The following is a 24659-nucleotide window of genomic DNA, read 5'->3' as shown; positions in this document are numbered from 1 at the left end:
CGGAAGGCTGAGGCAGGAGAATGGTGTGAACCCGGGAGGCGGAGCTTGCAGTGAGCCAAGGTGGAGCGACTGCACTCCAGCCTGGGCGATGAACGAGACTCCATCTCAAAAAAAAAAAAAAAAAAAGTTTAAAATCTATCTATCGTCCATCTATCATTTATGTATCTATCTATTATTGATCTATCACCTATCTGTGTGATGACAAATGCTCAAATCCATGCTCTTGAAAGTCAGAATGAGAAAAAATTTAGACAATTAAATTGCCAAATCAGTGAGACAAGCACAGTGACCTAGGAAAAAAACACATATTGTAACATTGTAATTATCCAGGGGTCAATAAGAAAATAACCAAAAATGGCCACAAGCCGAAATACTTACCACAAAAGTCTCTAAAAGTTCAGACACTTTAATAATAATTCTTATTATAACACAATAATAGTAGTCGATATTTATCTAGTATCTACCATACAGTACCGCACAGTGCCAGGCACTGTCCTGAGCACTGTCCATTTCATTTAATTCTCATGAAAATCAGATACTTTCATTATTATTTTATTGATGAGAAAGCGAAGGCACAAAGAGGTTAAATTAATTGTCTATAGCTGCCCAGCTAACAGGAGGCAGAACTGTCTGCCTGCAGCTCTGCATTTATCCGATATATTACACAACCTCCAGGGTAGTCATAAACGTCCCTGAGGTCAAATACAAAGCTTAGTAATTAGGCCTTAAATAATGTTTGCCTTTTGATAATTTAAATATTTTTAGACAAAAACCACTGAACAGAAACTCCACGAACAGAAGAAATTTTTATCTTTTTCTGCTAATTGGTACATAGGCACCCATCACCCAAGCAGTGTACACTGTACCTAGTGTGTAGTCTTTCACCCTCACCCCCTCCCACCCTTTCCCCTGAGTCCCCACAGTCCATTGTATCATTCTTATGCCTTTGCCTCCTCATAGGCAGTTCTCACTCTCACTTTTGAGTGAGAACATAACAATGTTTGATTTTCCATTCCTGAGTTACTTCACTTAGAATAATGGTCTCCAATTCCATCCAGGTTGCTGCAAATGCCATTATTTCATTCCTTTTCATGGCTGAGTAGCATTCCATGGTATGTGCATGTGTATGTATATATCTAATATATATATATCTAATAATATATATCTAATATATATATTTAGATAAAAGATAAAAATTTAGAGAAAAAGAGAATTACAATAATTTCTTCTGTTTGTGGAGCTTCTGTTCAGTGGTTTTTGTCTAAAAATATTTAAATTATCAAATGTTATTTAACATATATACACACACACACACACACACGCCATGGAATGCTAGTCATGAAAAGGAATGAAATAATAGCATTTGCAGCAACCTGGATGGAGCTGGAGACTATTATTCTAAGTGAAGTAACTCAAGAATGGAAAACCAAACATTGTATGTTCTCACTCATAAGTGGGAGCTAAACTATGTGGAGGCAAAGGCATAAGAATGATTCAATGGACTTTGGGGACTTGGGGGAAAGGGTGGAAGGTGTATACACACACACACACACACACGTATATATCACAATTTCTTTATCCACTCGTTGATTGATGGGCATTTGGGCTGGTTCCATATTTTTGCAATTGCAAATTGTAATGCTGTAAACATGCCTGTGCCAAGTATCTCTTTCATATAATGACTTCTTTTCCTCTGGGTAGATACCCAGTAGTGGGATTGCTGGGTCAAATGGTAGTTCTACTTTTAGTTCTTTCATGAATCTCCACACTGTTTTTCATAGTGGTTGTGCTAGTTTACATTCCCATCAGCAGTATAAAAGTGTTCCCTTTTCCTCACATCCACACCAACATCTATTATTTTTTTATTTGTTTGATTATGGCTATTCATGCAGGAGTAAGGTGGTGTTGCATTGTGGTTTTGATTTGCATTTCCCTGATCATTAGTGATGTTGAGGATTGTTTCATATATTTATTGGCCATTTGTTTATCGTCTTTTGAGAATTGTCTATTCACATCTTTAGCCCACTTTTTGATGGGATTGTTTGTTCTTTTCTTGTTGATTTGCTATAACTTGATTTTTAAAACAGTGTACTCAGTAACTGTCTATGTCACTAATTCTTCTTCTATGATATCATGTGTAATGTTTAATTGTGTGGATGCACCAGGATTTGACTAACTCATCCCACTGTTGGATATTCGGGTACAGCTGGTTATTCATTTATTAAAGTTGTAGTATAATATACATGCAGCGCAATGTACAGACAAAAAGTATACATAGAGCTCGGTGAGTTTTACAAATGTATATGCTCAGGTAACTACCACAATACAGAACACTTCCCGTCACCCTAGAAAGTTCACCTGTCCCTCTTTCCAGTCAACACATCTCCATTCTCCTGCCAGCCTCAATCACTGATCAGCTTTTTGTCAATATAGAGCAGATTTGTCTTTTCCTATAAATGGAATTACGTAGCATGTTCTCTTTTGTGCCTGCCCTTTTTAAATCTTAGCCTAGTGTTATTGAGATTTATCCATATTGTTGCATTTATTTCGAGTCTAATTCTTTTTATTGCTTGAATTCCATTGTCTGAATATAACAGAATTTGTTCATCCAGTCCCCTAATGATGGTTTTTGAGTTATTTCTGGTTTCTATTATAAATAAAGCTTGTATGTACAGTCTGATATAAGTTATTCCATGGACATATGTTTTCATTTCTCTTGAGAACTGCGGGTTCATCAGTAGGCATATGTTTAATGTTTGTAAGTAATAGCCCAGCAGTTTTCAAAAGTGATTGTGTAATTTATACTCCCAGTGGCAACGTAATAAAGTTCAGTTGCTCTACCTCTTCACCAAATTGTGGGTTTGTGCTGTGGGTCTTTTAAATTTTTACCATTTTAGTCAGTGTGTGCTGGTATCTCACTGAAATTTTAATTTGTCTTTCTCTGAAGATTTATACTTTTGAATATTTTCTCATATGCTGATTGGTCAATTATATGAATTATTCTGTAAAGTGTCTAAGTCTTTTTCTCATTTTAAATGGATTGTTTGTAGTTCTAGGAATCCTTTATAGCTTCTGGTTACACATCTTTTGACAGATATGTGTATTGTGAATATCTTCTCCAAATTGGTGGTTTACCTATTTTCTTATTGATATCTTTTGATGAGAAACAGTTTTAAATTTTCATGTGATTCAAATGCGATTTCCCTTTTTTCCTCTTGAGTCCTAAGGAAACTAACAATCCCAAAGATTGCAAAGATATTCTTTTGTTTTTTCTTTCAGAAGCTTTACAGTTTTCACTTTTTTATTCAGGAGTATCACCTGTCTTGAATTAATTTTTGTTTAGGAGGTTGTAGGAGTTGAACTCATTATTTTCCATATTAACATCTGCTTGCTCCCATACCGTTAAAAATAACTTTCCCTTTTGAATTTTTTGGCATCTTTGTTGAAAATTGATTAGTTGTATAAAATATTAATATAAAATATGTATGTTAGAAAATACCAGTGCCACTTGTTCTTGATTATTGATCAAGAGAAAATCGATTATTAATAAGTCTGAAATCAGGTACTATATGTCCTGCAACTTAGTTTTTCCTTTTCAACATCATTTTGACTAGTATAAATTCTTGACATAATCACATAAATTTTAGATTCAGCCTGCCAGTTTCTAGGGGGAAAAAAGCTAGATGTGATTTTGATTGAGATTACATTAAATCTGTAGATTAATTTGAGGAGAATGAAGACTTTAGCAATATTGAATACAGCAATTCATGAACACAGCATATCTCTTCACTTAATTAAGTCTCTAATTTTTCTCTGCAATGCTTTGTAGTTTTTAGTGTTGAAGTCTCACATATTTTCCATTAAATCTAGCACTAAGTTTTTTGTGTTTGCAGTTCTACAATAAATGGAATTGTTTTATTAATTTTATTTTCCAATTACTATCAGGTAGTGTATAAAAGTGTCATTGAGTTTTACGTTTTGATATTATATTCTGTGATCTTTCTAAAATTATTAGATGTAGTAATTGCCTTGTAAATTTAGGATGATGATCTATATAAATAAGTCATTTGCAAATAGAGACAATATTACCTCTTTATTTCCAATTTTTTATGTCTTTGTTTTTCTGTTTGGCCTTATTGCTCTGGCTAGAACCTTCAGTATAACGTTGAAGTGGTGAGAGTAGAAATGCTCGCCTCATTTCCAATTATGTGGAGACACATTTGGTAACTCACCATTAAAATTTTAGCTGTAGGGTTTTGTGGATGTTCCTTATCAGACACAGGAAGACCCCTTTTATTCTCACTTGGCTAAAAGAGTTTCATCATGATTACACGTTGAATTTTATCACATGATTTCTCTGCATCTCCTGAGGTGGTTATATAATTTTTGCTCCTTTTTGCTGTTAATGGGCACATTGTTTTTTTTTTTTTTTTTTCCTAGTGTTGAACCCAACTTTGCATTTCTGAAATAAATGCACTCGGTCATGTCATATTAATCTTTTTATGTATTACAGAATTTGATTTGATAATTTTAAAAGATTTTTGTTCATGTGTTTAAGAATGACATTTATCTTCCACTTTTATTTTCTTTTGATGTTTTTGTTTTGGTGTTAAGATTATGCTAACCTTATAAAATGAGTTGGGAAGCATTTCCTCTTTTATTTTCTGAAAAAGTTTGTGGAAAGTTGGTCTTAACGCAACCTTAAATGTGTGATAAAAGTCACCGGGGAATACTTCTGGACATGGATGTTTCTTTTGGGGAAAGTGTTTGATAATTATTTCTTTGGTAGATGAAAGACTATTTAGATTTTTTGCCTCATACCTTTATTAGTTTTTGCAAGTTGTTTTTTTCAACAAACGTTTTCATTTTATCTAAGTTATAAAGCTTACTGGCAAAAAAAATTGTTCATAATTATTTTTTGTTATCATTATGTGTTGGCAGAAGAGCTGAGGCAGGGCTTGCTTGTCTGTAAAAGAGTCTTGGAATGTGTCCTGGTTCCAGGGTCTAAAACCCCTTGTGGCCTATGGAACATCAAGCTCTGTGCCAAAGGGTGGAAGGCTGCCCTGCCACACTACAATCTAAGCTCAGGCGTAAAACCCCTGTGGCTTGGAGAGAACGCAGGGCTCAGGGCATAAAACCCCTTGTAGCCTCTGGAATGTGTCCAGACTCCCTGGCCCCTTGCTCCTTGCTCTCCCAAGATCATAAATTGATTGTGTCTTGAATTAGTAGAACCTGTTCTCCCTTATCTCAAGTAGTGGAGCATATGCTAAACTGTCACAGCTATGCTTGGTGCACCACTACCTTTCTATCCTCATGTCCTCACCTGTCCACCCCAACATCCACACGTCCTCACCACCTGCTTCTTTGTTTGATTACCAATAAATAGTGTGGGCTCCCAGACTCAGGGCCTTCGCAGATTCCAAACTGACGTTGGCCCCTTGGACCCACGCTTTGTACTCTTAACTTGTCTTGTCTCATTCCTTTGACTCCGCTGGACTTCGTAGGCACCGTGACCTGGTGTTTGGTCTGATCACCCCAACATTATGTGTCTGTGGGAGCTGTAGTGCTGCATCCTTTTTCATTCCTAATATTGGCAATTTGTGACTTCTTTTTCTTGGTCAGTTTTGCTAGAGTTTTTTTCTTTTTCTTTTATAAATCTTTTCAAAGAACCAAATTTTGACTTTGCTAATTTTCTCTATTCATTTATTTTCTAGTTTTTTAATTTCTGTTTTTTATTATTTCATTAAAGTTGTTTTAGGGCTAGTTGCTTATCTGTTTTTAGCCCCTTAGGGCGTAAACTTAGGGTCTTGATTTTAAGCCTTTCTTTCGCATATGGGCATCTGATGATACTAGTTACCCTTTTAGGAGTGCTTTAATTCCATTCCACAAACTTGATCTACCTCATTTGTATTATTATTCAGTTTTAAATGTTTCTTTTTTCTTTCTTTCTTTCTTTTTTTTTTTTGGAGACAGAGTCTTGCTCTGTCCCCTAGGCTGGAGTGCAGTGGTGCTGTCTCAGCTCACTGCAAACTCTGTCTCCCAGGTTCAAGCGATTCTTGTGCCTCAGACTCCCAAATAGCTGGGATTACAAGGATGTGCCACCACGCCCAGCCAATTTTTGTATTTTCAGTAGAGATGAGGTTTTGCCCTGTTGGCCAGGCTGGTCTTGAAGTCCTGGCCTCAAATGATTCACCCGCCTTGGCCTTCCAAAGTGCTGGGATTACAGATGTGAGCCACCATGCCCAGCTCTTGTTATAACTTCTTTTACTCAATGGTCACTTTGAAGTTTGTTGTTTAATTTCCATATATTCAGAGCTTCTCTGGATATCTTTAAAAATTGATATCTAATTTAATTCTATTGTGCTCAGAGAAGATACTCTGTAAGCTTTCAATCTTCAGGAATTTGCTGAGACTTGTTTCATGACCCAGAATATGGTGTATCTTACTGAGTGTTTCTTGGAGACTTGACAATAATGTTTATTCTTCTTTTGTTGGGGGTAGTGTTCTATAAATATGAATTAGTTCAAAGCAATTGATAGCATTGTTGTGATCTTTTGCAGGCTATTTGTTCTATCAATTATTGAAGGAAGAGTGTTAAAATCTCCACTTACAATTTTGGATTTGTCTATTTCAATTTTAGTTCTGTTAAATTTTTTTGTCATGCGTTTGAAATTCTGTTAAGTTCTGTTATAATAACTATAAATTTCACATTTATAATTATTTATAAATGTGTAACATTTTATCACATAATTGTTACTATTTCCCGATTAATTGACCATTTTATCATAATGAAATTCCCTTTTTACTTCTAACAATACCCTCTTGTTTTGAAGTCTACTTTTTTCTGATAATAATGTAGTCTTTCCTTTCTGATTCATTATTCTTAAATTTTGTATTTTGCATGTTTTCCCACCATTTTACCTCCAACCTATTTGTTTCTTGGATTAAAATTTCTTGTCTTTATAGTCAGCATGTAATACAAATTTACTTTTCTAAGTCTGACAACTCTGCCTATTAATTGGAATGCATAGACTGTTTACATTTACCGTAAGTATTTATATGGTTGAATTTAGCTCTACTAAATTTTGCTTCATTGCTTTTTTGTTCCTCTCCTCTTCCATTCTCACCTGTTTTTTGGGTAATTATATATTATTTTGGAATTCTATTTTAATATCTCAATTGGCATATCAGCTTTACCTTGTTGCATTACAATTCTAGTGGTTGTTCTAGGTTTCAGTATGCATCTTCAGCTTATCACAATCTACTTAGACTTTTCCTACAGAAACCTTGCAAAAGTGTGGTGTAATTTAACCTCTCATCTATTTTTTGTACTGTTGTTGTGTGAGATATTTATATATATGCACACACACATAATATATATTAGTAAAATATATGGTATCTATTAATATGCATATTGAGCCCCACAATGCAGTTATAGTTTTTACTTTTAAAATTTAAGAAAAAATATTTACAGTGTTTTATATTTACCCACATACTCATCATCTTCAGGCTTGTTATTCCCTTTTACAGATATAAATTTCCATCTGGGATTATTTCTCTTCAGCCTGAAGAAATTTATTTAGTATTTCTTCAAGTTCAGGTCTGCTTATGATATATTCTCTCAGTCTTTGTTTATCTAAAAATGTCCTTATTTAATCTTTGTTTTTAAAGGACAGTTTCACTGGATACACAATCGTGTATAGTTTTGCTTTTCTTTTGGAAGTTATTTCATTATCTCCTACTCTCCAATGTTTCTCATAAGAAGCCAGTCATAATTTGAATCTTTGTTTCTCTATATGTAATGTGTTATTTATCTCTGGCTGATTTTACTAGATTCTTTTTTAATCTGTGATATTTTTTCAGCACAGCAATAATATTCCTAAGTTGGTTTTCATTGTGTTCTTCATGCTTGGAGTTTGTAAGTTTCTTGAAACTCTTTTTCACTAAATTTTGTGAAATTATGAGGTTCTTATCTGCTAATTTCAATATCTATGTTATTTTCTGAGTCTATTTCTTTTCTCTTTTTTAATGGGACAGAAGTTTCATTTTCTCTCACATAAAATAGGTTTAATGAGTAGGCTTTCTAGGGTTAGTATGACAACTATGAAGTCAGAGACCTACCCAGATTATTTTCTGAATCTGATTTTAGTGACTGTTTTCTCTCCTGGTTAAATGGCACATTTTCCTGCTTCTTTATATGTCTAGTAATTTTTTTATTATGTGCTAGACATGTTAGAGGCCACTTGAATGCCACTTGAGAATCCGGATTTTTTTCCTTTAAAGAGTTTGATTTTTGTTTTGGCAGGCCACTAATTTACTGATGGATCACTTTGATCCTGTTGAGGCTCACTTTTTAAGGGTCTAAAGAGGACTTACTCTGGGATCAAGCAGTTCTAACTTATGGTGTTTCCAGGGTCTCAACTGAATACCTGGGTTATCTGCAAGGTTGCTTCATTATTTCTGATAGAACTCTAACATCTTCCAACACTATACGGCCTACATAATTTCCATTCAGCTTAGAGCCCTCTGCAACTATTCTTACCAGGTCTTACAGAGCCTTGCTCTAAACATATGTAGGTGATTCCTCAGTCAGACTCAAGAGGACCCAGCCACTAGAGCAGCACCAAATTCCAAATTCTTTTGTGTCTGCCTATCAGCAGGGATGCTATAACTAAGCTCCACTAACCTATGCCATAGTTTGAAAAGGGCTTTTGGGTAGAAAGCCAGGTGGTGGTGCGGCTCACCTTGAGTATGTCCCTTCTTTCAAAGATCACATTCCTGTTCTGTCTGTTATCCAGTTGCCCAAACAAATTAATTCTTTTATTATAATCAGTTCTATGTTTGTTTGCAGAAGAAGAGCAAGTACAATCTCACTCTCTTCTGTTGTGGTTGAAATCAGAAACCTGAACTATTTCTTCCTACTTCATAGAATATTCCAACACATTTGTTTTTTAGACTGCAATAGATTTGAGGCAGTAAACAAAGGTGAAGGATATAGATATTATATTGATAGCTTGAGAGTCAGAGAAGATAGAACAATTATACAAAGCAGTCATAAACACTAGCAGTGATTTAATGTGGAAGCAAACAAGCATATGCATCTTAACACCTGATAGCAACTCTGTCTTGTCATGGTGTTGTGATTTGCATGATGATGGACTTTAAGTCATGAAGAACATCTTAAGTCTACTTAGGAAAGAAAGGTGTAGGTATTGCATCTTAGAAATTGTAGAGTTGGCCGGGCGCGGTGGCTCAAGCCTGTAATCCCAGCACTTTGGGAGGCCGAGACGGGCGGATCACGAGGTCAGGAGATCGAGACCATCCTGGCTAACCCGGTGAAACCCCGTCTCTACTAAAAAATACAAAAAAACTAGCCGGGTGAGGTGGCAGGCGCCTGTAGTCCCAGCTACTCGGGAGGCTGAGGCAGGAGAATGGCATGAACCCAGGAGGCGGAGCTTGCAGTGAGCTGAGATCCGGCCACTGCACTCCAGTTTGGGCGACAGAGCGAGACTCCGTCTCAAAAAAAAAAAGAAATTGTAGAGTTATGTTTCCTAAAAGCAGGATCATGAGACTGTTTAAATCCAGGGGGATTTATAACATGGCAGTACATCCTGAAGGGGTAAATATGAGTCATCTAGAAGAGTTACTTCTGCAAGTTAGTTTCTGCTTTCTCTGAAGATATTAGATAACTGGAAAGTTGCTGTAAAAAGTGTTAATACTGCAAATGACAAAGAGTAAATGGGATGTCTGTACTTGGCATTGCTGAGCATTTACCTTGTTACCATGGGATGTTTGGGCACCAATAGTTCAAGAGTGTATCATGTAAAAGAGCAGGCAGAGAGGAGGGGGGGGGGAGAGAGAGAGGGAGGGAGAGAAAGAAACATTTTTTATTTATTTGTATGCATTTTCTAAATCATTCAGTAGTATTGAATGCCACCTGCAAAACACTTCAGCTCATTTCTAAGAATTAACCAGAAAATGCTTTGCTTCTTTGAACCTTAAATTTTTATTAAACCTTGAATCTTAATACTGTCTACCCTTAGAATTCCTTCCTCTGCTACCCTTACTTCTGCCCTGATGCAGCTTCCTCCACAGTATATCAACCAGCACTTAGGAAGCACACACATTGCATCCATCAGCATTGCTTCTGAGAAGCTGGGCCAACCCCATCCTCCTTCCTCAGGAACAGGTTGACCCCTATATTCCCGTCATGGACTAACTTTGCCTTCCTTTCAATCAATGGTAATGGTTGTTAGGCAGAGTGGATTTGATACACATGTAATAGCAAATCCTCCACAAGAGAATTTTTTTCTCCATGTGTTGTTTTTATTTTGACTGTTGATTACCAGTTCTTTCATGCTATTAAACAAGGTTTATATCCTTTCTTCTTCCTTTTATAGGAAAACCTGGGTCTATTTTCAGCAAACCCAACCTCCAATAGCTGGAAGACATATGTTAACTCTATTGACAATATGTTGCTGAATGGATTCTTTCTTGCCATTGAGTGCTCCCTCAAGTATCTCCTGGAAAATACTGGTACTTACTGGCTTATGGATGTGGGTTGTTATTGGAAAGATAATGACAGTAACATTTGTTGAATTATATTGAAGAGCAGCTGAGTGCTCTGTGACTTTTCCCAAAACGTTGTAGACTTTTTGTGAATGATGCACAGGAAAATAGAAAAGGTACTGAACTTCTAAATTGTTCAAAGACAAAGATTTCTGACGCTTAATATTAGATAATAAACCAGGCTGTAAGATAGTGACGCACATAGCAAAAGCATAAAAGCGAATTCACTCGAAATCAAGCTTCAGTAAAGAGGAGTGACCAAGTTAAGAAGCAGGAAGCACTGTTAGTAATCAAGGCAGAAGGCTTCATCCAAGCTTGACTTATGGCAATGGGTGGGGGACATTCTGTGCCTTCAAGCTTCATGTACTTTATCTCTGTAGCCTTTTGAGAACACAAGGAGATTGTGTCCACCAGGTTAAATGGAAGAAACAGAAGTTTTTCTGAGTAAAAGAGTCACACAAGAAGTAGGGGAGGAGGTAATTTTTAGAAGAAAAAGAAATGTGTAGAACAGAATGGGCATTCTTTGAAGCTTTTAAAAAATAGTTAAAGGCTTTGAATTTGTAGTGGATAAACTGGGGTAAGCTACACAGAGTGAAAGATACAGAAAGGGTTAACCTTGACTAGTAAATGATGAGATTGACAGGGCAGAAGAGTTCAGGACTAAAAGTTGAATTAAACCTTCACATTCTGGCAGATTCTGAGTTGCTTAGCAAAGAGCCTATAGAAGGATTTGTCAAAATGGAAAGGCAGAAGTAAATATTTTGAAGCTAGAGGATGGAAGTAAGATGAGAGTTTTTAAAACTCAAGGATCGAAATGAAATACTGATGTAAAATAAATAGTCCAAAGCCAGTGTCCAGATATCTAGCCCATAAAAGAGACTACCTGCAGACACCTAGGTTGAGAATCCAGAGAGAAGCAAGGCCCAATGCTGAGTGTAGCCCCAGTGGCCATCCCCATGGTTTTGATAGGTAGAATGGGTGAGGTGTGAGGCATGGTCTTTGCTTGCAGGATACAGGGGTGCTCCAAACTAAGGAAATCAACAACAGGACTCAGGAAACCCAGCATAGTTAGCAACATAGGAGACCATCTTCTGGAGCCTGAGAGCAATAAGCCAATGGGGCATGGAATACAGGCACCAAGTCTGCACAACTGGCTCCTATGGACCAGCACTGGTGGTGTTCACCTTAGTGAACTGACCAAGCCTCCTCTAATGCTGGAGGTTCAGGGGGCTTCATCACTAAGCCCTCCGTAGAGAATCTAGGAAGACACCCCAGCCATACTTGGGTGTGGGCAATGCACTAGAAATGATGCCTAAATGACTCCATCCTTGACCAGTGGCTCGCTGGTTCTCCTGATCTGGGCTGTCTCATGTGCCATGTGCCCACCTGTGGGAAGGACAGAGGAGGACCAGGGGATGGAGAAAAGAGATGGCAGTCTTTCTCCAAGATTACCAAAGTTTCCTTCCCTTTGTGGAAATAGGAGGACAGAGGAACACATTTTCTTCACAATATAGAGGCCCTTCAAATTCTCCTTTGAAAGGGCCGGAGCTGAATTTATCAGCTGCCTGATCTGAAGCACTATAGATAAAATTTAAAAGACACTGGTTGTCTAAGGGGAAGTAAAGGAGCTTAAAGGGGCCTCTGAGAAGAAAATCATGGTGACCCCTTGCAGTGGCTCAGTTAAGTGGCTTTTTCATCCTAGGTCCACCTTACCATTTTGTCTACTTGTGTCCATAAATGAGGATAAGGCCCTGGAAAATGGCAGAGTCACAGGATGGAAGGAACCTGTCCACCAAACTGGAACATTCACCTTGGACTGTTAACCTGGAGGAGAGTAGACTTCTTTGACCTTTGGAGTCCAGAGCAGAGCAGGGGTTTCTATGACATTGTTGAGGGCATTCCCAAGGTTTGGGTTGGTTTCCCTGTCATCTCTCAACCCAAACCCTGCATAGGTTATATGCTTCCCACTCAATAGAGAAATGTCCCTCCTTCTCTTACCTAGTAAAATGATTTACATGCACCAAGATTGTGGAACCAGGGCAATCTGCTTTGGATGATAATTACATTGGTGTTACATCCAGTATAGAGATTGCAGTCCCATGTCAACATACGGGGCAAAAAATCTCATATAGTTAAAACATTCTTTCAAGTCTTTTGAATTCTGTAAACTATATGCAACCTTATCTATTAATTTATAAGTACATAATATGTATATTAATGCAGAATATGTCATGAGTACATATAGCAAATTATAGGTGATTTTATAAGCTATACTATTTTATAAACTTATAGTAGCTTTTATAAACTATACCACTTTATAAACTTATAGTAGTATAGTTACTTTGTTATTGGTAAACTTATGCTCCCTTAAGTTAAATATTGGAACTTTCCTGAGTCCAATCTTGTGTTCCCTTAAGTTAAATATTGGGACTCTCCCGAGTCCAGTAATGTGAATTTGTCATCCCTCCAGTTCTGAAGGCAAGGCCCTATTCTTACATATTTTGAGTATACTGCAGTATTTTACTTAGGGTGAATGGCTAAGCTGTGGTAACAAAAACTCCCTCAACAATATGGTTTCAAGGACAGAGAAGTCTACCCCTGAAAGAAAGAGTCGAAGGTGGGTGTTCCAGTTTGGTGGGTAGGTTCCTTCTGTCCTGTGGCTCCACCATTCTTCAGGGCCTTGTCCTCATTTCTGCGGTTGAGCTGACTCACTGCCATGTCCAGGCTGTAGTCTGGTAGAGGAGAAAGAGACTGAGTACAGAGAAGGGTCACCTGCAGTCTCAAGAGTCCCAGCCCACGAGTGGCACCATCATGTTGTCCTACATCCATTGGTGAGGAAATTTCATTGCCACGCCTGTCTGCAAGCAGGGCTGGGAAATCTGGTCAAATCCCAGTTATTACTCTATTTCAAGGGAAGAAGACAACAATGGATTTCAGTGAACAGTCTCTGCCACCCACAGTATTCAGCCCATAACAGACTCCTAAATATAACTACAATCGAAAAGTCATATAAAAATAAGTGGTTATTGATAAAAACTTTAAGCATATATCTTGTACCTGGAACATCTTGCTCTGCATTGTATTTTGATTTAAATTTAGCAAGGCAAGTTGACCTAGTAAGTAATCAGGGATTTGTTAATTATTCATACTGTTTTTAAAATTTTTATCACTACAGGACCACAGCAATAAATTAAGTTATTTCTTAGAAAAGGATAAGGAGCAGAATAGGCAGAATTGTAATTTCTCTTTGTGGTTCGTGTCTGTACATCGTTGACAAGCCTGCCCCCATTCACCTAGAGTGATCAGTGGCATGACATGGCTTGTGCCTAGGAAGAAATCAGCTGCTTCCAAGAAATGGACTTTGAAATCTTGGCTGGGCACGGTGGCTCATGCCTGTAATCACAGCACTTTGGGAGGCTAAGGTGGGTGAATCACGAAGTCAGGAGTTTGAGACCAGCCTGGCCAACATGGTGAAACCCCATTTCTACTAAAAATACAAAAATTAGCCGGGCGCAGTGGCACGTGCCTGTAGTCCCAGGTACTCAGGAGGCTGTGGCAGAAGAATCGCTTGAACCCGGGAGGTGGAGGTTGCAGTGAGCCGAGATTGTGCCACTGCACTCCTGCCTGGGTGACAGAACCAGATTGCATCTCAAAAAAAAAAATAAATCAATAAAAATAAACAACAAATGAATCTCTTCTCAGCCAGAGGCTGGACTGTCGCCCAAGAGGCATTTGAGAATGTGGAAGGGGAGAGGCTTGGGCTGATCTGTCACTAGGATGTACTCCGTGAAGACAAGCAAAGTAAACATCCTGCAGTACCCAGGAGAGCCCTGCACCAGAATTGGCCTATTCAAATGTCAGTGGTTCCCCCATTGAGAAGCACTGCAAGACTATCAGCCTCACATTGTATGGGATGTAAACAAATTTTACATTTCCGTTTTCCTACAGTCTAGCAGCTTATCTAAAGGAAAGCATTGGTCTGGATGCTTTTAAAACAGTCCTCTACTTTGTCCATTTTATCCACTCTTTGTTTTGTTTGCTTGTTTTCCGTGTTTTTCAGAGTGTAAGGCAGGACTTACCCCAATATTTGAAGCACAACTGAGTCTAGCCATCCCAGACCTAGTTTTCTATCCGTCTCTGGAGTCTGGCGTGAAGGGGGGTTTCTATGACATTGTTGAGGGTCTCGTCACCAGCATTTTTAGGATATCGTCTCTGGTGCCACGACTTTCCCCACAAAACGGCTCTCCTCACTATCAGGTACTGGAGCTGCAGCCATCCTGCCCTCCAACTGTGTCCTCTCCCGCCGAATCTCGAACTTCCTGCCACACACTGATATAACCTGCCTGCCATTGTCTCACTTCCGCAGGTCGACCTGGACGGTATGCCAGATTTGGCAAACATGCGGCACACGCTCATGGAGAGAGTCCAGAGAATGATGGGCCTCTGCTGTGGCTATCGGAGCACCTTCAGCCAGTATTCATACCTCTATGTGGAGGACCAGAAGGAGGTTCTGGGTCAGTTTCTGCTGTACGGGCACATCCTCACTCCGGAGGAAATTGAAGACCATGTGGAAGACAGCATCCCAGAGAACCCTCCCCTCCTTTCTCAGTTTAAAGTGCAAATCGACTCCTATGAAACGCTCTATGAAGAGGTGTGCAGGCTGGAGCCCATCAAGGTGTTTGACAGCTGGATGAAAATTGATATTCGACCCTTTAAGGCATCCCTGCTGAATATTATTAAGAGGTGGAGCCTCCTGTTCAAACAGCATCTTGTGGACCACGTCACTCACAGGTACGACCGTTGTTTTCACTTTCTTCCAGCATGCTAGGCTGCGAGGAACACCATGTTTCTAACCTTTTTTATATTTTTTCCCCATGGATATGTTGGTTAAATTAAAAATTAAGACAGCTGGTTAGAGGTTCTAGACTTGCAGACATCATGGTAACTTAAGTCCTGCCCTTTTCTTTGTTCACCAGATAAGCCCTCTTTGTTTTGTTTTCCATTTGACATCCAGTGTGTGAAAGGCAAGTGGTTAAGTGGTAAGGAATGTTAGAGACAATAATAGGAGGTCCAAGCTCCCTTCACAGCTCCATGCCATCTCTTTAAACTTGGGAAGCAGAGGGTATCTGACGGGCCTCTTTGTTTTACTTCTACCTCTTACTCCTTGTCTCAGGTTATCCAGCTGGGCAATGTGGACGTCACTAAAACCCTGTGCTCCTCCCTGCCTGTCTTTGCCATTCTCGCCACGCAACAGGCTGGATATGAAGTTCTGTCTGTCCTGCTGTGACCCACACCACCCAGCCCAGCACTAGGCTCTCTAAGCCAGAGCTTCATCCTCTGAATGAACAATCCATGTGGTCAACAGTGCCCTGGTCACTTTACCTTGAACTGGTCCCCAGAGACACACCACAATTAGAATCTTGACCCCCATCTCAGAACCCCACTGGGGACCACCGGTCCCTCCGCACAGTGATTGCCCTTTGGAGTGCTGGACGACACTGCAGGGAGGTCAGCCTGACCCCTCCTCGGTTTAGTGCTGGTTTTGCTTAATGCTGCCATGGCCTTGCTCCATGATCTGGAGCCATAGGCTGAAAGAAAATGGCAACATCAAGAATTTTATCTATCTACAAATAAACTTTAAGAGACTTTCCAAGGATAATGTTTGACTACCCTAGGAAACCCCAAGAACGCTCTGTGGGAATTTTTTTTTTTTTTTTTAGATAGAGTTTTGCTCTCATTGCCAAGGCTGGAGTGCAATGCTGCGATCTTGGCTCACCGCAACCTCTTCCTCCCGGGTTCAAGCAATTCTCCTACCTCAGCATCCTGAATAGCTGGGTTTACAGGCATGCATCACCATGCCTGGCTGATTTTGTACTTTTAGTAGAGAAGGGGTTTCTCTGTTGGTCAGGCTGCTCTCAAACTCCTGACCTCGGGTGATGCAGCTGTCTTGGCCTCCAAAAGTGCTGGGATTACAGGCGTGAGCCACCATGCCCCGCAGGGGATGTTTTAAATAGGGCTTCCTGGGTATTATTCCACATTCATGAAAGCTTTTCTTCCCTGAGAAACTCAGAGGCAAGAAGAGGAAATGCTGGTGGGTGGTAGGACTGTGACAGATGCCCCAGGATGGAGCACCGTTGGAGGGGACAGCTGCTTTGTGGTCCCTCTCCATTGCTAGGTCTGGTAATCCAAGGATAACCAGCATGTTTCAAAATGCAGGTTTTATCATTCAGGCACAGCAAGGCCATAGAGCAGCAGACGACTCCCATAAAAAGATAGATTATTACTCATAGTTCCCAGGAGGACAGTGTACAGCAGATAGATTATTACTCACAGTTCCCAGGAGAACGGTGTATGGCATGCCACACAGGGCCACACAGGGGAGCTCCAGGGTCCATCAGAAGGCAGAAGGGGGCGGAGAATACAGGCAGGAGCCTTTTTTGTGATTTCTGTGGAAAGGAATAGATGAGTCATGGCAAGCAGGCTCAGGATTGGTGAGTTTGAACATTTCAGCACCTCTGGGGCATAGAGACTATTCCAAGTTGTCTGGGACCTGGCCTTGGGCTGATTAGGGCAGGGGAATAATGACCCAGATTGTGAAAGCCCCACAGAGGAGGTGGTTGGACTCTGGAATGGTTGGTTTGCATATGAAAGATGCGCTCACGGGCCAGCCACTGCTGTCTCAAGGAATTGCTCAGCCCTGCACGGGGAAGTCCCTCCAGGGTTTCCAAGACCCCCAAATGTGAAAAGATCAAAAACATATGGTTGATACAGGACGTGGTAACAGCAGCTGCCATGGGCATCAACCAGTTAGGCTTCAAAGGATCTAATGGGGTTGGTTTAACAGGATAAACACACAGTAGAGAAATTAGGAGGCTTAACTGTGTGTCCTTGAAACCCTGTTTCCTCACCTCTGAAAGATGACAGCCCAACTGAATTATTCTAAGGTGTCTTCCGTCTTCCAGCTTTAACAGTTGGTGATTCTAAAAACTGGCTATTGTGTTACACTTTAGGAGAAGGTTGTATTGCATTCTGGAGGATTAGATAAAATAGAAATAATTAAAAAATTATTATTGTCTCCTCTGTGCCATGTAATTATGTGATTTCCACCTTTCCTTAATAGGTCAGGATGAATCCCAACTTGCATTGCATTTTAGATACTTCATTCACTGCCAGAAGTCCAACCCCCTTTTGTTACATAAACTCTCATCTCATTCAGCTCTTCCTGCCCCAATCTTACTCAACCCCTACCGCTGCCCTTGCAAAGCTTTTCTATGCCCTTGCAGCAGACCTCAGGATCTTACAGCAGCAAATGTCCACCGTCCCCTTCATCTTGTCTCATCACCGTTTTGCTCCAGCTGAAACCTGGCTCTCTTCTGAGGACACTGCTTCCCCTCCAGCCCTCCCAAGTGGAGGCTGACTTTTCTCCTATATCCCTCTTACCAGTGGGCCTGCAGGTGGGTGAGGTATGGTTGCTCTTCAGTGCTGCTTCCAGACCATTTCACCACCATCCTCCCTCAAAATCACCAGCTCCCCTGACGTGAATTCTCAGACGACACCAACTGTACTCTGCCTTGCTGCCATCACCCACCAAGCCATTAGTCCCTCTTCCTCACCAGTGTAGCTCTTAGCATCTGGCTCAAAGATTTCCCTTCCCACTTTCTGCTGGTAGTCACCTGCCATGACCCATCCTCCACAGAATCTCCATCAGACTGGCTCTTACGTTGTTGATCTCCTCCCTCCGATGCCCTTCCCTGTGCCATACCTCTGCTACCCACATCTCTTCCGTATTCTCAGTGGGGCTCAGAGAATGATGAGAAAGTAATTGCCCTGCCTTCAGAAGCTCAGGTGGAAGCATTCCACTCCCTGACCTCCACCTGTTATCTTTCCACCTCACTTACTTAGCAACACTGCCGCACAGAATTCTTCAAACCCATCAGGATTTCCAATTCATTGACTCCCCTGCTTTCTCAGAGTGTCTCATCCTTGGTCCCTATTCCCTCCTGTTCCCACCTTGTAAAACCCTGACTGTTTAAACTCAGTGCTCCACACCTGCTCCTGAGCAATTCATCCCTGACGAAGCAAAATCAAACCAGTCTTCTGACCAGTCCTACATTTCATTTGTGAACATAAAATTCAGTAGGCCCTTCACATTTTCCTAAACACTTCCCAATTCTCTCAGACTTCTGTTTCCTTCAAATATCTTCTTTGCTTTTATGACTTGGCTTCTCATTTCACTGAGAAATTAGTATCAATCACGAGAGAACTAATTTACCTTTTCACTGACAAATCTACCAACATGCCTGCATTTGAAGCCGGATATTCAACCACCTCACCTGTGACTGTGGATAAGCTGTCCTTGCTTTTCTAAGTTCAAACTCTTTCCTCTCACCTTAGGACTTACCTTCTTAAATATTCCCTATCTCCAACATTATCAATTATTTCCTTTACATGTTCTTAATACCATGTGAGCATATTGTGATATTTGACACACTGAAAAAGAGAAAGGAGCATGATCCCACAAGTCCTTTCAGCTACAACACAGTTTTTTGTATGCACTCCTTTACAGCAAAATTTCTCAAAAGATGTGTTTATATATATATATATTTTTTTTTTTGGTTGTTCACCTCCCATTCTCTCTCTACAAAAAGTTTTATGATGAAATATAACATACATACAATTTAGAGAACAATATTAAAGAGAATACGTGAATTTGTGAATTTGCATCATCCAGCTAAGAAACAGAACATTGGCTATATTTTAAAGTTTAAATCCTTCTCCCTCCTTGCAAGATGTTGCTAGTGTCCTAAATGTGACATAATGTGACATAATCCTTCCCATGCTTTTCTTCATTGCTTCGTGTGTGTGTGTATGTGTGTGTGTGCGCATGTATGGATATATACACATGTGTATGCATATGGATGTATACATATGTATATGCATACACACATACCTATATGGAGACTTGCATTAAAACTTTATAAAAATGAAATAAATTTATTTATTGTATGCCATGTATACTTCTGTGTTCTATTTCCTTCACTCAGCATTATGTTTGAGATTTATCCAGGTTGAGAGTATAGCAGTAGTTTATTTTCACTGTGTACAGTATTCCCTTAGATTAATGTACCACAATGTATCTGTCCATCCCATAGTTGATGAACATTTGGGTTGTTTGCAGTGGTTTTGCCCTCTCCTAAGGACACTGCTTCCCTTTTAACAATGTGGCTATAAGTACTCTCATACATAATCATGGAGCGGGCAAGCATTCCTCTAGGGTGTATATTTAAGAGCAGAATTGCTAAGTCAAAGAGTATGCACATAATACCAAGCTCCCTCCAAGGTAGAAACAACCACGGGTGAAAGCTCTCACAGCCTAGCATCCTTCCCACCTCTTAGTATTGATAAATTGTTTAATCCTGGCCACTCTGGTGGGAGTGTAATGGTATCTCACTGTGGTAAATATTTTGCAGTACTCTGAGTATAAAAAGGTCCTCATCTTCTTATGTTTTTGGTGAGTCATTATGTTTCCTTTTCTCTGCCTATTCATATCTGTTCCTCATTTTTCTACTGGATTTTGTTTTTTTACCTTTTTAAAATTACGATTAGGAATTACTTACATATTCTATATCTAGTCCTTTGCTATTGTATGTCTTACAAATGGAGTCTACCATTTTGTGACCTGTCTTTTCACTCCACTTATGGTATGTTCTGATAAACGAATTCTTAATTTGTGTGGCCAAATGTGTCCAACTTTTCCCTTATGTTCTTCTTTTGTCTTGTTAAATAAATCCTTTTTTTGCTTGGATATCCTAATGATACCCTACTGTATTCTCTTCTAAACGTTTTAAAATTTTATCTTTCACATTAAATAGTCCCTTATCTGGCACTCATGAATATGAAGAAATCCTAATTACTGTAGCTTAGTAACAAATATCAATATCTGGCAGGGCAGGTCTCCACCTGGATCATTTTCATCAAGAATATTCTGACAGTTCTTGGTTCTTACCATTTCATATAAATTTTAATCATTAGTTTGTAGAAGAAAAAAATCTGTTGGGATTTTAATTATATTTGTAGTGACTATAGATCAATTTGAGTAGAATTGATGATATTGAGTATTCTTGTCCAAGAACATATTATCTCTTTACTTATTTACATCCTTTTTATGTCTTTCAGTGAAATTTTGTAATCATTATCTTCAAAATTTTGCATATTTTTGTTCAAATATATTCCTCAGTATTTTGTTTTCCAGTTCCTAGTATAAATGATGTTTTAAAATTGTATTTTCTGTAGAAAAGGAATTGATTTTGTATCTAGCCATCCTGCTAAATTAATTTAATAATTTTGACAATTCATCTGTACATTCTTTGGTGTTTGCTATGTACATAGTCATCATCTACAAATTTATGATACTTGTATTTCTTCTTCCTTCTCGGTCTTTATGCTTTATATCTCTATCTCTTATCTTACCACTCTGGCTAGGACTTCCAGTAGAATGTTGAATGAAAGTGGGGATAACATATATCTAGGTGTTGTCTCTGATCTTAAAAGGAGTGCTTTTAACATTTCACTGCTGAGTATAATATTTGCTGTGAGCTTTCTGTGGATTTGCTTTATCTGATTTTAGAACTTCCCTTCTATTTCTAATTTGTTAGGAGTATTTAGCATAAATGGATGTAAAATTGTATCAAGTGTTTTATCTATGTCCATTAAGATAATTCTGGTTTTTCCCTCAAGCTGCTAAGTGGTGAACATATTATTTGGCTTCTAATGTTAAAACAACCTAGCATCTGAGATATACCCAACATAAAGTATTATCTTTTTCAATATACTCTCTGGCTTATTGTGTTTGCAAATATTTTGTTTAGCTTTACTGCACCTCTTTGTGATTGAATTTGGCCTCCAATTTTCTCTTTTTTTTTTCCTGTCCGTATCTGATTTTTAGTTTTGTAATTTTGCTAGCTTCATAAAACAAGAAGTAATCTTTCTTACTTATTCTCCAGAAGAGTTGGTATAATCTTGAAATTTTCTGATCTGTGAGAGTTTGATTTAAATTTCTTATTGAGTCATCTGGGATTGGGATTTTCTTTGTAAGAAGATTTTAGCCTATAATTTCTTTAATGATTATAAAGATATTGAAGTTTGCTATTCCTTAGTAAGTCACTTTTAGTAAGTCATATTTTCTGGGAATGTATCCATCTCATGTAAATCTTCAAATTATTGTTACAAAATGGATAAGATCCTCTCAACTGTTTAGTCTCTGCAAAGCCTATGGTGTCTCCCTCTTTTCATTTCTATTCTTTTTTTTCTTTTTTTTTTTTTTGAGACAGAGTTTCACTCTTGTTGCCCAGGCTGGAGTGCAATGGCGCGATCTCGGCTCACGGCAACCTCCACCTCCCGGGTTCGAGTGATTGATTCTCCTGCCTCAGCCTCCCAAGTAGCCAGGATTACAGGCATGCACCACCAAGCCTGGCTAATTTTGTATTTTTTAGTAGAGATAGGGTTTTTCCATGTTGGTCAGGCTAGTCTCGAACTCCCGACCTCAGGTGATCCGCCCACCTTGGCCTCCCAAAGTGCTGGGATTACAGGTGTGAGCCACCGTGCCTGGCCTTCTATTCATTTTTATTTGTGCTTTCTGGTTTCTGGTTTCCTTTCTTAGTCTTGCCAGACACACACAAAAAACTATCTAATAAACTCATTGATCTTGTTTATTGTAGTTTTATTTTTGTTTCAATAATTTATTCTTTTATTTTATTATTTCCTTTACTACTTTGGATTTATTTTCTGTTCTTTGGCTAATGTTTGCTTGTTAATTTTGAGTCATTTGTCTGTTTGAATGCTAACATTGAAAGTTATAAATTCTCTTCTAAATACAGTTTTACCTCCATCTTGCATTTTAGTATGCAATCTCATTACAATTTAGTTCTAAATACTTTTAATATTCATTATAATAGGTTTAGATTTTTTAATTTTTCAAATGTGAGACTTTTCTAGTTATAGTTCTTTCTTCATTTCTAACTTAATTATGCTGTGGTTTAAAAATGATATCTCTAATAACAAGCTTCTGAAATTTGTTGATGTTGGCCTTATTCAATATAGCATATTCTGTTCTTATAAATTTCTGGGCATATTTGAAAATAATATATATTCTATAAGTACTGAGTGGAATGTTCTATGTATGCCTATTGGTTCAAGTTTGTTAATTATTCTGTTCAAATCTACTGTATCCTCACTGCCTTTTTTTAATCTACTTAATCTATCATCACTTACTAAGATAATTGTATTAAACATCTTCCATTTCCATTTTGGTAGTATATTGTCAATTTCTCCTTGTAATTCTGTAAATTTTTTCTTCATGTATTTTAAAGTTATGTTATAGGCATACAGATTTTGACTTTTTATATCTTCTTGGAACACTGAGCCTTTTAACCAAACATTAAACATCTTCTTTATCACTAGCAATATTTCTTTTACTAAAGTATGTTTTGTCTTCTATTAATGTAGCTAAAGCAATTTTTCTTTGGTGATATTTGCTTGGTGCATCTCTTTTTATCCTTTGGCTTTCAACCTTGCTGTGCCCTTACATTAGAAGACATTTTTATAATCAGCATAGAACTGATTTTTTAAATCCACTTTAGCAATATGTATTTTTTAACTGGAGGGTTTTGTTCATTAACATTAATTGTGGTACATTTTAATTTAAATCTGCCATTTTATTATGTTCTTTTAGTTTGCTATTCTTTTTCTTTTTCATTGACTTCCTTTTTTGTCTGCTTTGGGGTATAATTTACATGTTTTCTTTTATTTTCCTTATTCCATTTTTTCCTTTGCTACTTTGAATGTCATGCCATGTAGTTCTACTGTTCTAATGGTTATCACTGCTATTCTAATAAGCATCCTTAAATAAATAAATTTATTACTATTTTTAGTTTCTTCACAATGATTAAAAGACTTTAGGATAGTTTGATGTCTCCTCTTCATCCATCAAATTATATTCTATCATTCCTAGTAATTTAGATTGTTCTCTATTATTTTTTTAAGCCCCAGGAGCTATACATATATACCGAATGTTTATTTATTTGTCTATTATTTATTATTATTATTCTTTTTTTCAAGACTGAGTCTCGCTCTGTCACCCAGACTAGAGTGCAGTGGCATGATCTCCGCTCACTGCAACCTCCGCCTCCTGGATTCAAGAGATTCTTCTGCCTCAGCATCCCGAGTAACTGGGACTACAGGCACACGCCACCATGCCTGGCTAGTTTTTGTATTTTTAGTAGAGATAGGATTTCGTCATGTTGATCAGGCTGGTCTCAAACTCCTGACCTTGTGATCTCCCTGCCTCGGCCTCCTATTTAGATTAACCAACATACTTACCATTATTGCTCTATAGTCCAGACATCTGACTGAGGTATATTCCATTAGGAATGGCTTTAGTAAAGGTCTATTGATGAAGTGCTCCCATTCTTTCTTTGTCTGAAATGTATTTATTTTGCCCTTGTTCTTTAAAAATAGTTTTGTGGAGGAGAGAATTCAAGAATAACATAAATTCTCTTTGATTATTGAAAATATTATTCTATTGTGTCCTGGCTTCCATTTTTGTTGCCGAGTAGTTATCAATCTAGTTTTGTGTGTGTGTGTGTGTGCTGTCATTGTTTTAAGAAACTTGTCTTAGCTCTGAAGCTAATTTTAAGATTATTTTTTTCTTTTGGTAATCTGTAGTTTCATAGTGAAGTATTTATATGAGGGTTCCTTTACATTTCTTCTGCTTGGGATTTGTCGGGCTTTCTTGATCTTACATTGAGCATCTTTCGGCAATTCTAGAAAATATTTAGCCAGACTCTTCTCACATGTTGCTTCTCGCTTGTTCTATTTTGTTCTTCTGGCACTTTTGTTATACTTACATGTGATGTTTTCATTATCTCCTGTCTTTTAATAACTTGCATGTTTTTCCTTTTTTCTCTTTCTACCCTGCAGTTTAGAAACATCTGCATGTATATCATATAGCAGTTGAATTCCCTTTCAGCTTTGTTGAAATTTAAATTATAATTGTATTTTCCATTTTTAGATCTTCTCCGTTATTTTATAAT

At 38.3% G+C, this 24659-nt stretch overlaps 1 protein-coding gene across 1 annotated transcript in view; it reads left to right on the top strand.

The window, feature by feature from the left end:
* DNAH9 (dynein, axonemal, heavy chain 9) overlaps nt 1–24659 on the top strand; it is a 392924-nt gene that overhangs the window by 59998 nt on the left and 308267 nt on the right. The window contains exons 15-17 of the mRNA XM_011933244.1: nt 10401–10536; nt 14630–14826; nt 14936–15360. Coding sequence (XP_011788634.1) covers nt 10401–10536; nt 14630–14826; nt 14936–15360 — 758 coding nt within the window. The remainder of the gene's footprint in view (nt 1–10400; nt 10537–14629; nt 14827–14935; nt 15361–24659) is intronic.

The sequence above is a fragment of the Colobus angolensis genome, unplaced genomic scaffold (assembly GCF_000951035.1).
Source record: "Colobus angolensis palliatus isolate OR3802 unplaced genomic scaffold, Cang.pa_1.0 Scaffold125, whole genome shotgun sequence".
Lineage (NCBI taxonomy): Eukaryota > Metazoa > Chordata > Mammalia > Primates > Cercopithecidae > Colobus > Colobus angolensis.
Note: the sequence above shows the minus strand (reverse complement) of the source record. Positions and strands in the feature narration are given on the sequence as shown.